Here is a 14423-nt window from a genome sequence, read left to right as displayed (position 1 = left end):
TGGTTAACCAGTGGCAGTTAAAAAATGAAAAATTTTCTCCTTCTAAGTCAAAAAAAATTTTTTACATAAATATTTACTATCAAATTTTTGATATTTTAAAACAAATTCTGAACAAAAAATGCGAGAAAAACAATGATACTGACTGCATCTTTATATTTGTCGTATTTTAGAAAAAATTTTGAGCATTTACATTTCGGAACTGAAAATTTACTATCCAAAATTTCAATTGGGCATAACACTGTTGTTTGTTGACGTACGAAAAAAATAAAGACACTTTTGAAATCCACGTTAAATTCTGCGTAAAATAAGTTTTATTAACATAAATTTGGTTAACAAATAAACAAGATATTAATCGATTTAAGTGTACAGAGAGTTTTTTCGAAGTTAGTTTTTAACAAACTTTTCGGTGCGAAGTTAGCGCTTAATAACTTTGATTTATACATCAATCGAAAGAGCAGCTCAAGATCTATAAACTTATTAAATATAAAATTGGTAGCTCAAACAGTTTACGAGTGGCGGTCAAAAAAAAATTCAAAAATTTTTATTGTTTGTTTGTCAGATATCTTCATATTTGCCGTTATTTGAAAATATTGAGCATTTCGGAACTAAAAAGTTACTATCCAAAACTTCATAATTTAAACTGAGATGTTTGTTGTTATACATGGGTTTTCGACCCGGATTGGAAATCTTCGTAAATTTTGCGTAAAATGGGCTCTAATATTTTAAGTTTCTTTCGGAAATAGGCAAGAAATCGACAGAAGTTTAAATAGTTGTTATTTTTTTTTTCGAAGAAATCAAATCTTTGATTTTCTGAAAATGTAACAACAAATTCTTTGTAAACACAATACAAAAAAACGATGACAAAAACGACATTTCTATATCTGTCGTAGTTTCCGAATTATCGATATTTCTTATCCTTCAAAAATTCGACTTTCTGGCGACTACCAAAATTTTAATCGATCTTAAATCCGTTGTTTGTTGGCGCACAAAAAAAATTAAAACAGTTTTGGATTCTACATGAAATTCTGCGTTAAATGAGCACCAATACATTAAGTTCGTTTAACAAAAAAACGAGAAATTGATCGAAATTTGTTTATAAATGTTTTTTTTAACGATTGATTTTCAAGAAACTTTTTCCAGGCGGAAACGACATTTAATACTATTGAGTTCTACATCAGTCGAAAAAACAGCTCGACAGCCATCAAATGGTCGAATCTATAGGTCAAAAAGTTTGCCAGTGGTAATTAAAATACAAAAATTCAAAATTTTTCATTCGTTTGAGTAAAATTGTTTTTCTCAAAGAAACTGAATATTAAATTTTTCATATTTCAAAGAAAATTCTAAACAAACAAGGCGCGAAAAAACTAAATTTCTCTCCTACAAGAAGATAAAGAAAAGCGTTTTTTGGATTGTCTATATTAAGCTAAATATTTAGTGCAAATTTTTCAGATTTAATTTTTTATAAATTTGAAGTACTCATAAAAATGTCAAGAACTTCAAAAGCAGAACGATTAGTCATACAATTAGAATCTTCTCAGTATCCTAAAATCAACAATCAGCATTAAAAGACGCAAATACGAAACATCTCCTCATTGCAACTAACAATGTTATCAGATGAGACAGCACTTTATCTCTCTATAAATATTATTATCTGTGACCTCTCCTCAGTCTCAGTTTTACCAATGATACTAACAGACACGCTTCCTGGCGATGTTATCGCCCTCGTGGTGGCCGCCACGGCCCTCCTGGTCGTCTACTTCAAATGGTCCTTCAGTTACTGGTCCCGTCGCAACATCCCCTACCTCGAGCCCACCATTCCTTATGGTAATTTAGGTCGTACCATTCGCTCCAAAGAGCATGCCGCCATCACCTTCCAGCGCATCTACCAGGAAATGAAAACAAAAGGTTGGAACTATGGAGGCATCTTCATGTTCATCAAACCCTCGCTCTTCATCACCGATCTCGATTTAATCAAAAACGTCATAACCAAAGACTTTCAACACTTCCAAGACCGCGACTCCTTTTACAACGAAAAAGATCCTCTCCAAGCGCATCTGTTGAACCTCACCGGCAATAGGTGGAAGAACATGAGGGCGAAACTCACCCCGACTTTCACCTCGGGGAAGATGAAGGTGATGTTTGGAGTCATGGAGGAGTGCCAACACGACCTGGTCAAACGCATGGACGTGGAGGCCACGCGTCACCGCCCCATTAACATCAAAGAGATCGTCGCGTGCTTCACCACGAACATCATCGGTTCGTGCGCTTTTGGCTTGGAGTTCAAAGCTTTGGAAAACGAAAACTCCGATTTTCGGAGGATTGGGCGGATGATGTTTGAAACGACGAGGTGGAGGCGGTGGAAACGCACTTTCATGCAGAGCTTCCCCAAAGTGGCAAAACTTCTCGATTTGTCTGTTTCTAGGAAAGAGATCGTGGACTTTATCATGGACATGGTGGAGGGTACCATTGCGTACCGAGAGAAGAACCAAGTCACCAGGAACGACTTTATGGATAGTATGATAGCACTGAAGAACAAACCTGTGGATGGTCACCCGTTGACCATGGACGAGGTGGCGTCGCAGTGTATCGTCTTTTACGCTGCTGGGTTTGAGACGTCGTCGACGCTAATGACTTTTACTTTGTACGAACTTGCGAAGAACCAGGAGATCCAGACGAGACTACGAAGAGAAATTGTAGAGGTGCTGGCAAAGCACAACGGCGAGATGACGTATGATAGCATCCAGGACATGGAGTATCTTCACCAGGTCGTCGATGGTAAACCTCATGGTCTTAGTTTCCAAACTTCTTCTTCTTCTTCTTATTCTAGAATCTCTGAGGATGCACCCTCCAGCTGGCGTCTTAAACCGCAAATGCGTCAAAAACTACCCCATCCCTGGTACCCTCGTGACCATCGAAAAAGGCACCAACATCACCTTCTCAGTCTTTGGGATCCACCACGACGAAGAAATTTACCCAAATCCTGAGAAGTTTGATCCTGACAGATTCAATGAAGAGAACAAGAAGTTGAGGCACAACTACGCCTTTCTGCCTTTTGGTGAGGGTCCTAGGAATTGCATCGGGATGAGGTTTGGACTCCTGCAGGCTAAGGTTGGATTGGCTTCGCTTGTGCAGAATTTTAGATTTACGGTGAACGGGAAGACGGAGGAACCGATTTTTTATGATCCGAATCCTATTATTCTGTCGGTGCGGAATGATGTTTGGTTGAATGCTGAAAAAATTTAAAAGAAAAAAAGTTATTTTGTGTGAAATAAAGTTCTAAAATTCTACATTTTTTGTATTCTTTTATATGCTTCTAAAAATTTCTGGATTCTTTACATTTCTAGGTTTTCAGATGCTCAGTCGTAAAATTTTCTAAATTCGTAAGATTCTGGTCAACATTATAAATATTGTCTTGATCTTCTTAGGTTGATCAAAGCGTTTTGAAATTGTCATACACTTTTCTAGATATTTTTTTTAAACCCCTTTACAATTTATCCTAAATCTTCCATTTTTTTTAGGTTTCTAGGTTTCAAAAAACTCTTAAATTTTTTATTTATTTAGAATATTCTAGACCCTCTAGATCAAGATTTCTTGATTCTCCTAAATTTTAGATGTTCTTAGATTTTCTATAAATTCTCTACATTATTTTATATTTTCCTAAATATTTATAGATATGTAGTCCTAGACTATCCTAGAATATCATAACTTTTTTACTCTTTCCTAGAGTTTTCCAAATTCTCTACATTTTTGGAATTCTAGATTTAGAGCTTCTTAGTTTCTTAAAATGTTCTTAGATGTCTATTCAACAGTCTTCTAGATTCATTTAGATCTGCTTAGACATTCTTAGATTTTCTGAAATTCTCTTGATTTATTTAGACTGATTATTCTTCTAAATTTCTTAGACTTTGCTAGATTTTCTTCGACTCTTTGTTACTAATCTCTTAGATATTCCCAAATTCTTTAATATTGGATCTTCTAGACCCTTCAAAATTCACTAGCTTTAAACTTTTTTGCGCGTTTCAAAATTTTTCTAAATTCTTTAGAATTTTCACTTTTCAATTTCTTAAAACATTTTACGATCTACACATTTTACATTCTAGATTCTTCTTATTCAGATTTGCTTAGACATATCTGGATTTCTTTAAATTCTCTAAATTGAATTAGATTCTTCTAGACATTTCAAAAATATGTTAGACTTTTAGGTTTTTCCATTTAGATCTTTTATAGACATTCTAGATTCTAGATTATGTTTGTAAATTTTTCTAGATTCGTCTTTACACCTTTTAGATTTTCTTAAATATCGACGTTACTAAATTTGAAACAAATCTAATCTAATTCTCTACATTCTGCTCTAGGCATTTTATATTCTGAAAAATTGTAGTTAATCTTAGATTTTTCTAGACTCTTTAAAGTGTTTTAGATTCTTTTATTTTGTCCTAGATTTTTCTAAATGCTCTATATTCTTTTGCAAATCCGTTGAACACTTTCCTAGATTCTCTAAGATTTCCTTAAGCTATTGTAACGTTTCTACACTCTTCTAGACTCTCTCAAATTTTCTTCATTTTTAAGACATTCTAAGACTTTCTTAAATTCTCTATATTTATTAGATTTTTCTTGATATTTTTTGAATATTTATATATAAACTCTGAATTCTAGATTAAATTTTTAAATTTTTCTAGATTCTCCTTTAAATTCTCTAGATTTTCTTAGATGCTTCTAGACACTCTCCTAAATTCTCTGATCTAGTTGCTCTTAAATGCTTCTAGTTTCTTTATACTGTTCTTGACTCTTCTATTTTGTTCTAGATTTTCCCAAATTCTCAATATTTAATATATTTTTCTTGATTCTCAAGGCTAAGATTCTTCTAGACTAATGTACTTTTCTACATTTTCTCAAATTTTCCAGATTTTAGATTTTCAGGTTCTTACTTTCTTAAGACTTTTCTAGACTTTTCTAAAGTCTCTACATTTTTTTATCTCTAGATTTGCCTAGACACATAGATTTTCAAGCTCTTCTAGACTTTTTAAATTCTTTAAACTTATTTATTTTTTTAGACTTTTCTAAATTATTTTTTAGATTCTAAGGTTTTTTCTTTTAGATTTGCTCAAATTCTCTTATTAGACAGTCTAGACTATAAATTTTCCTAAACTCTCTTTTAAATTTTCTAGATTTTCTTAGATGCTTCTAAACATTCTCCTAAAGTTTCTACATTCTAATCTAGTTGCTCTTAAATTTTTCTACATTTTTTAGGCTGTTCTAGATTCTTCTATTTTGTCTTAAATTTTCTTAAAAATCTTTATATTTTTTTGAAATCCGTGAAAAATTTTCTTAGACTTTCTAAGATTCTCCTAGACAATATTCCACTTTTTTAAGTTCTCCTAAATTCTCTAGATTTTTGAGTTCTTCCTTTTTCAAGAAGTTCCTAGAATTTTCTAAATTCTCTAGATTCTTCTTATATCTAGATTTGCCTAGACACACCTGAATTTTCCACGTTTTTCTAGACTTTTTCTAGATATTTTATAGATTTCTAAGTTTTTCCATTTTGATTTGTTTAAATTCTGTTATAAATTCTATAGATTCTAAATCAAGTTTTTAAATTCTCTATAATTTTTTTGAAATCCGTTAAATACTTTTCAAGATCTTCCAAGATTCATGAAATTTCTAGATTTTTCTTATATTTAGATTTGTCTGCAGACGCTGTTAGATTTTCCACTTTAAGTTTCTAGACTCGTTTAGATTCTTCAGATATTTCTAGATCATTTTGTAGATTCTTAAATTCTCCTATTTAGATTCGTCCAAATTTTCTTATAAACTCTCTTAATCCAAGATTAAGTTTGTAATTCTTTTAGATTCATCTTTAAATCGTCAAGATTTTCTTAGATGTTTCTAGACACTCCAATGGGAGTGTCTAGAAACATCTAAGAAAATCAAAATGTGGAGAATTAATGAATTCTCCACATTTTGATCTAGTTGCTCTTAAACTCTTCTAGATTGTTTAAACGGTCCTAGACTTTTCTATTTTGTCTTAGATGCTCCCAAATTCTCTACATTATTTTAAAATCCGTTGAATATTTTACCAGATTCTCCAAAATTCTCCTAGATGTTTTTACACTTTTCAAAATTCATTCAAATTCTCTAGGTTCTAGATTCTCAGATTTTTAGTTTCTAAAAACATTCCTAGACTTTTTTAATATCTCTAGATTCTTTTAAGATCTACCTACATTTTTATTTTACACGCTTTTCTAGATTTTCTTAAATTCTCTAGATTGATTTAAATTCTTTAAATTTTTCTTAATTTTCAATTTTTTGTGAAATCTTCTTTAAATCTGCTAGATTTTTTTAGATATTTCTAGATATTTTTAAATTCTGGGATTTTAAATATGTAAATAATATACTAAAATTTAAAAAATGTAATACAATAAATAGTTATAAAAAAATGTTTTAAATTCTTTGACAAAAATTTTAGCTTTCCAAAAATAACCACAATTCAAATCATATAGCTGAACTACCAATCACAGATCAGAATTTTGAATTTGCCTCCTAAAAATTCCAATTTCCAAGCGCAAAAACCCTACAAAAAAAATTTTTAGCTAGAAACTAAAAACAAATTCGCAGTGTCATTAACCAGAAAGCCTGTTTAAACAACAAAAGATAACAATTAACGCAAAGTCATGTTTACAGTGCAACAACTCACAAGTCGCGTGAGATCCAAACAAAAAATATTTTCGCAGTTGGCCTTGGCCAAGAAAAGAAAGTCACGCTTGAGTAAAGTTTTTGTTTCAGCAAAGTACACGATTTTTCCACGTTTCTGAAACGATTTTTTTTTAATCACACAATACTTTTGACCTCAAATGTCTGTAAACATTGTTATCAAATGACACAACGCATCTTACTTTTAAATACATTTCGTTTCGAGATTCATTCATTTCGAGTCAAGATGTTGGTCGCAGACAGTCTCTTAGGTGACGCCATCGCCTTCGTGGTGACCGCCGCCGTGGTCATCATCGCCTATTCCAAATGGGTGTACACCTATTGGGCCCGCCGCAACATCCCTTACCTTGACCCAACCTTCTTTTATGGTAACATCCAAGACAACATTCAAGGTAAAGAGAACATCTCCGTCACCTACCAAAAAATCCACCAAGAAATGAAGAGGAGAGGCTGGAGCTACGGAGGAATCTTCACCATGACCAAACCGATGTTCTTCATCACCGACTTGGACCTCGCCAGGAACGTGCTAACCAAAGACTTCCAGTACTTCCAAGACCGCGACTCCTTTTACAACGAGAAGGATCCATTGCAAGCGCATCTGTTGAACCTCACCGGTACCAAGTGGAAGAATCTGCGGGCTAAACTCACCCCAACTTTCACCTCGGGGAAGATGAAGAACATGTTTGGAGCCATGGAGGAGTGCCAACACGACCTCCTCAAGCGAATGGACGCGGAGGTGGAGAAACACCACCCGATTAACATCAAAGAGATCCTCGCGTGCTTCACCACCAACATCATCGGCTCGTGCGCTTTCGGCTTGGAGTTCCAAGCGCTCCAAGACGAAAACTCCGAGTTCCGGAGGATGGGGAGAATGATGTTCAATCCGTCGCGGTTTTTGGTCTTTAAGCACACTTTTGCGATGTTCTTTCCCAAGCTCGCGAGACTCTTCGATGTGTCGTTGAGCGATAAAGAGACGACGGACTTCATTATGAACATGGTGGCGAGTACCATTGAGTACCGCGAGAAGAACAACGTCACCAGAAACGACTTCTTGCAGAGTATGATCAATTTGAAGAACCAGAAGCCGGAGGAAGGGGATGGGCGTCCGTTTACCATGGACGAGGTGGCTTCTCAGTGTCTTGTCTTCTATGGAGGTGGTTTTGAGACGTCCTCAACTTTGATGAGTTTCGCTTTGTACGAACTTGCAAAGAACCAGGAGGTGCAAAGACGGCTAAGAAGGAGCATTGTCGATGTCTTGGGGAAGCACGACAACAAGATGACGTACGATAGCATCCAAGACATGGGGTACCTCAACCAAGTCATCGATGGTAAGTCGACTGTGCTCACGTGTTTTTTATTAGAATATTATCAACAATACGATTTATTCCCAAACACCAAATTTTGTCAAAAAATGCTGACGTGCGTTTCGACAGCAATGCTAGCATCATCAAAGCGATGATTAAACTAAAAACTAACAACTAATTCGTCCTTATATATTAAGAGCGTGTCGACTCTTCTCCTTTAGCTAAGGTAGAAGGGAGTAGAGGGAGGAGAAGAGACGGTTTTTACAAAGAAAAGGTAATACGTTATTAGAAATAATGGCTAACAAAGATATATTAAAATGAACCCAAATTCAGCAACTTCTATGAACTATTTAACCTTAAAAACTGCCACCAATTTCGTTCTTGTGACACCAAAAATGTCGAAATTAAAGCGCGTTCAAGTTTTTTTGTAATTTTTACAAATTCTCCTTTTCGCTCTAAATTTTTGTAAGTCGGCACTGTAAATAAGATAGTCAAAAATGATAATCTCCACAAATTTCGTTAAAATCACATCAAAAATAAAGAAATGACAGGATCTTAAAAAAAATTGGTGGCATTTTTTGGTCTTAAAACGAAAATTTTAAAAATTCGACTTTTTGATCTAAATTTTTGCAAATTAGTGATATTACTAAAACAAACAAATGAAACAACATGCATAAATTTCGGTTTTGTCGCACTAAAAATAACGAAATTATAGTGTTAAAAAAAGACATTTTCACAGTTGTCCAAATAAAAATTTCTAAATATTCTCGTTTTTGGTCTAAATTTTTCTAAATCGGTAACTCTTAATAAGGCAGCCAAGACTTATAAACACCACAAATTTGGTTATAGTAGCAATAAAAATGAAGAACTTGCAGGTCAAATTTTTGGTCACATTTTATTTAGTCAAAAAACAAAAAAATTTCTAAAAATTCTTTTTTTCGGTCTAAGTTTTTCTAAATCGACACTTTTAATCAGGCAGTCGAGAGTGATAATCTCTACAAATATCGTTAAAATCGTATAAAAAATAAAGAAATCACAGGATCGTAAAAAAAATAAAATTGGTGCCATTTTTTGGTCTTAAAACGAAAATTTCTTAAAATTCGACTTTTTGATCTAAATTTTTGCAAATTAGTGATATTACTGAAACCAACAAAAGAAACAACATGCATAAATTTTGTTCTCGTCGCACTAAAAATAACGAAATTACATTGTAAAAAAAATTACATTTTCACAATTGTCCAAATAAATGTTTTTAAATATTCTCGTTTTTAGTCTAAATTTTTCTAAATTGGTACTCTTAATAAGACAGTCAAGACCTATAAGCTCTGCAAATTTGGTTATAGAGGCATTTAAAATGAAGGATTTACAGGTTAAATTTTTAGTCCCATTTTTTTTAGTCAAAAAACAAAAAAATTTTTTTGCTCCTTGAAATCTAAATTTCTAAAAATTCTCTTTTTTTGCTCTAATTTTTTTATAAATTGACACTTAATAAGGCATTAGAGAGTGATATAATCTCTACAAATGTCATTAAAATCGTATTAAAAATAAAAAAATTACAGGATCGTAAAAAAATTGGTGGCATTTTTTGGTCTTAAAATAAAAAATTTTAAAAATTCGACTTTTTGATCTAAATTTTTACAAATTAGTAATATTACTAAAACAAAGAAAAGAAACAAAATGCATAAATTACAGTGTTAAAAAAATGACATTTTCACAGTTGTCCAAATAGAAATTTCTAAATATTCTCGTTTTGGTCTAAATTTTTCTAAATCGGTACTCTTAATAAGACAGTCAAGACCTATAAACTCCGCAAATTTGGTTATAGAGGCATTAAAAATGAAGAACTTACGGGTCACATTTTTTTTGGTCAAAAAACAAAAAATTTTTGCTCCTCGAAATCAAAATTTCTAAAAATTTTTTTTTCGGTTTAAATTTTTCCAAATTGACACTTTTAATAAGGCAGTCGAGAGTGATAATCTCTACAAATGTCGTTAAAATCGCATAAAAAATAAAGAAATCACAGGATCGTAAAAAAAAATTGGTGGCATTTTTGGTCGAAAATTTGCGAAAATTTGAATAAAATGTTCCAATACACGGATTTTTTTTCTTTAGAATTCCCAAATAATATACTTGCGTTTATCAACAAATTGAGTAAGTTTAGATCAGTTGCGTAACAAAAGGATTATTTTTCTCTGTCTTAAAGAAGATGTTAAAAGGAATAAAAAACATTATTTAACTCATTTTTTACAAAAATCGCTTCTGAGGTACCGATTTCTAGACTTTTTAAATGCCTAGAAATTTACAATTATTTACATTTTTAATTAAACGAAGACAAGTTTCAAAAACAGTCAATTACATCTTGGGCAACGCTTGATTTTTCGAACCTTCCAAATTTGATATGAGCTTGATGCTCTTTAAACCTTTTGAAAATTGACCTTCTTGTTTGCCCAATATATTTCTGATCACAATCTTTACATTTAACTTCATAAATCCCCGACTTTTCTGTTGTTCCTACTTGGTCTTTAGGATTACCTAGAAGTACAAACTAATAATTTTGAAATTATAATTGCAGATTTATCAGTTTTGAAATAAGCAAAAAATGTTATTTCTTTGTCATTTTTGTCATGACATACTGTACATAATAAAATAGGTTAAAATGGCAGGTCTCGCCTAAAATCAAAGTTTAAAAACTCCTCGACTGAGTAAAAGTGGTTTGTTAAAAAATGTTTTATTTTTCTTTGAAAGATTTTGACTGGCAAAAGATTTGACATATATCCGCTGTTTTTAGAAAATTACCTCAAAGAAACTTTTTGAAATCAGATTTCGATCAATATCTCGCTTATTTTTTAAGCAAATTTAAGTTATTGCCCCTTATTGTACGCAGAAATTTAAGAAAATTCTAAATCTGGTCGAAAAACCTACATCCGGTGACAAACAACTGAGTTACGACTGATTGAAATTTTGAATAGGAAATTTTGAGTTCCGAAATCTTCAGTATCTCGGAAACTATGACAGATAGAAAAAAACGGTTTTATTTATAGATATTTTAGGGTATATCTTTGTTTGGAATTTAATTTCAAATATAAAAAATTTGATGATTCATTTTTTGAGAAAAGAAATTCCGACTCACAACAGTGAAATTTTTTGAATTTTTGTTTTTTTCATTGCCACTCGTAAACTATTTGACCTATTGATTTGAAATTTGACCAGTTGAGAGATCTAAAACTGCTCTTTTGAACGAAATATGACTCAAATTTTTTAACAAGGTTTTTGTTTCAAAAAAGTTTATTGAAAAAATCACCTCAAAATGACTTATTAAAATCAGTTTTTGATCAATATCTCGGTTACTTGTGAAGCAAAGTCAAGTTATTGGTGCTCACTTGACGCAGAATTTTACGATAAATTTAAAACAGTCATCACTTTTTCTGCGCGTCAACAAATAACTGAGTTATGGTTTATTCAATTTAGGATAGTAAATTTTTAGTTTCGAAATTTGTATTGCTCAATATTTTCGAAATTACGACAGTTTCTGTCGCGTTTGTTCTTCAAAAATTTGTTTTTGTATATGCAAATTTGATTGCCGTTTTTTTTTGAAAAAAAAATTTTGATTTAGTCGACAACATTTTTGACGTTTTCGTTTTTTGACCGCCACTCGTGAACTAGTTGACCCACCAATTTGAGATTTGGTCAGTTTATAGACCTTGAGCTGCCCTTTTGATTGTTGTAAACTCAAGCGCATTACGTGTTACTTTCGCATCAAAAAAAATGTTAAAAAACTGACTCTGAAAAAACCTAAATTTGATGAATATCTCGTTTAATTGTGAAAGAAATTTACGCTATTAGTGCTTATTTAATGCAGAATTTCACGCTTATTAAAAACCATTTTAATTTGTACGTCAATAAAAAGAGTTATAAACGATTTAAGTTTTGGGTTATCGTCTCAAAATTTCTGACGACTTTTTTGGACAAAAAATTTTTGGGAATAAATTGTCTTTTGATAATTTTTGTCGACACCAAGATTTGATCCAATAAATTTCTTTGTTTTAGAATCGTTGAGGATGCACCCTCCAGGTGCCCAAATCCGCCGGAAATGCGTCAAAGACTACCAAATCCCCGGTACCAACGTGACCATCGAAAAAGGGACCAACGTCACCATTTCCGGTCTTGGTGTCCACCACGACGAAGACTTTTACCCAGATCCTGAGAAGTTCGATCCTGAGAGGTTCAACGAGGAGAATAAGAGATCGAGGCACAACTTCGCCCACTTGCCTTTTGGCGAAGGCCCAAGAAACTGCATCGGGATGCGATTTGGGCTCTTGCAGGCAAAAGTCGGACTGGCTTCGTTGGTCAAAAACTTCCACTTTACCCTGAATGGAAAAACGGAAAATCCCATCGTTTATAACCCATCGAGTCGAGTTCTTTCCGTGCGAAACGAAGTCTGGTTGAACGCGGAAAGAGTTTGAGGTCTTGTGTCTTGTATTATTTCGCGAAAAATCTCTTCACCTCTTTAGGGCTTTATTACTAACCACTAGCGTCGACATTCGTTGTTACATTTTTCAAAAATCAAAAATTTGATTTTTATGAAAAAAAATTTTGATTGAAATTATGTTACTGGTTGATTTCTTGCTTATTGTCGGAGCAAATGTAAGTTATTACAAATCATTTTACGCAGAATTTTACGCAGATTCCAAAAACGCGCTTAAAATTTCTATACGACAACAAACAACTGAGTTATAGTCGATTAAAATTACAAAAAGTGAATTTTCAGTTTCGAAATGTTTAATGCTCAATATTTTTTAAACTACAGCAAATAGAAAGAAACGGTTTGCAATATTGCTTTTCTTATAAAATTTCTGTTCAGAATTGGTTTTCAAAAATCCAACATTCAGTGGTAATTATTTAAAAAAAAAAAATTGACTCGAATGATAAAAATTTTGGAATTTTGAGTTTTTTGACCTCCACTCGTAAACAGTTTTACACACCAATCTAAAATTCGGCCAGTTGATAAATTTTGAGCATTTCTTTTGATTGGTGTGTAATTCATAAGCATTAAGCGTCATTTTCATACAGAAAAAGTTTGTTGAAAAATGAACTCCAAAAATACTCTTTTAAAACATAACTTTGTCAATATTTTGTTTATTTTTTAAGCAAATTTAAGTTATTGGAGCTCATTTAACGCAGAATTTTACGCAGATTCCAAAAACATGCTTAAAATTTCCATACGACAACAAACAACTGAGTTATAGTCGATCAAAATTTCGGAAAGTGAATTTTCAGTTTCGAAATGTTTAATGCTCAATATTTTTGAAACTATGACAAATAGAAAGAAACTGTTTTGCAATATTGCTTTTCTCATACCATTTTTGTTCAGAATTGGTTTCCAAAAATCTAAAATTCAGTGGTTGATATTTTTGAAAAAAAAAATTTACTTAAACTATAAAAAATTTGGAATTTTGAGTTTTTTGACCGCCACTCGTAAACAATTTTACACACCAATCTAAAATTCGGCCAGTCGATAAATTTTGAGCATTTCTTTTGATTGGTGTGTAATTCATAGCCATTATGCGTCATTTTCATATCGAAAAAGTTTGTAGAAAAATTAACCCTGAAAATTCTCTCTAAAAACATAATTTTATCAAGATTTCATTTATTTTTTAAGCAAATTTAAGTTATTGGTGCTTATTTAACCCAAAATTTTACGCAATATCCAAAACTGTTTTACTTTTCTTTGTACGTCGACAAATAACTGTTATGGCCAATTAAAATTTTGTTTGTCGCCGGAGGGAAAAAGTAAAGAATATCGAAAATCTATGAAACAAAATTGAAAATGTTTAGAACAATCTAGAGAAATTGTGGAATTTAGAAGAATTTAGGAAAGGTAGAATTTCCTCGGAAGATTTATGAAAATCTTCTATAAAAGAGAAATCAAAGAAAACTAAAAAAAAATAAAATATTCTAGAGAAATCTGCAAAAAAAATCTCAAAGATACAAATAAATTTAAATCACTTATTTTAGAATCTATAAAAGAATAAGAATTTGAACAATTTCAGAAAATTTAGACGTATCTAGAATGTTTTGGACAATTGTTGAAGACTCGAAAACTGTTTAGAAAAATCTAGAAAATTAACAAAGATTAAGAAATTTATAAAAAAACTGAGAATTTAAAACCTACCGAGCAATCTAAATGTTTCTATGAGTGTCTGAGAAAGTCTAGGAAAATTTAGAGCACTTAGGAATGTTCAAAATAAAGTCTAGAAAACTTAAAAGTCAAGGAATCTAAAAATTAAGAAAAAGGATAGTTTAGAACAACCTGAAGAAGTTTAATTTTTGAAAATTTTAGAAACAAATCGTAACTTGGTTATTTCTTAGACCATAAGTTTAAAATTTGTCAAAATGACTATTTCACAC

At 32.0% G+C, this 14423-nt stretch overlaps 2 protein-coding genes across 2 annotated transcripts; both read left to right on the top strand.

The window, feature by feature from the left end:
• The first annotated feature begins 1682 nt into the window (after positions 1–1682).
• Positions 1683–3243, top strand: LOC148176725 (cytochrome P450 6a2-like). Its single transcript, XM_088032444.1, has 2 exons — positions 1683–2775; positions 2828–3243. Exons 1-2 carry the CDS (start codon positions 1683–1685, stop codon positions 3241–3243), a joined length of 1509 nt encoding a protein of 502 aa, XP_087888570.1.
• Positions 3244–6926: 3683 nt separating this feature from the next.
• LOC148176724 (cytochrome P450 6a8-like) lies at positions 6927–12523 on the top strand. Its single transcript, XM_088032235.1, has 2 exons — positions 6927–8039; positions 12063–12523. The coding sequence occupies exons 1-2, from the start codon at positions 6938–6940 to the stop codon at positions 12476–12478; spliced, it is 1518 nt and encodes a 505-aa protein (XP_087888361.1). The 5' UTR covers positions 6927–6937; the 3' UTR covers positions 12479–12523.
• Positions 12524–14423: the final 1900 nt, after the last annotated feature.

Source organism: Gnatocerus cornutus, chromosome 3, assembly GCF_029298725.1.
Source record: "Gnatocerus cornutus isolate USDA-ARS CGAHR chromosome 3, icGnaCorn1.1, whole genome shotgun sequence".
Lineage (NCBI taxonomy): Eukaryota > Metazoa > Arthropoda > Insecta > Coleoptera > Tenebrionidae > Gnatocerus > Gnatocerus cornutus.
Note: the sequence above shows the minus strand (reverse complement) of the source record. Positions and strands in the feature narration are given on the sequence as shown.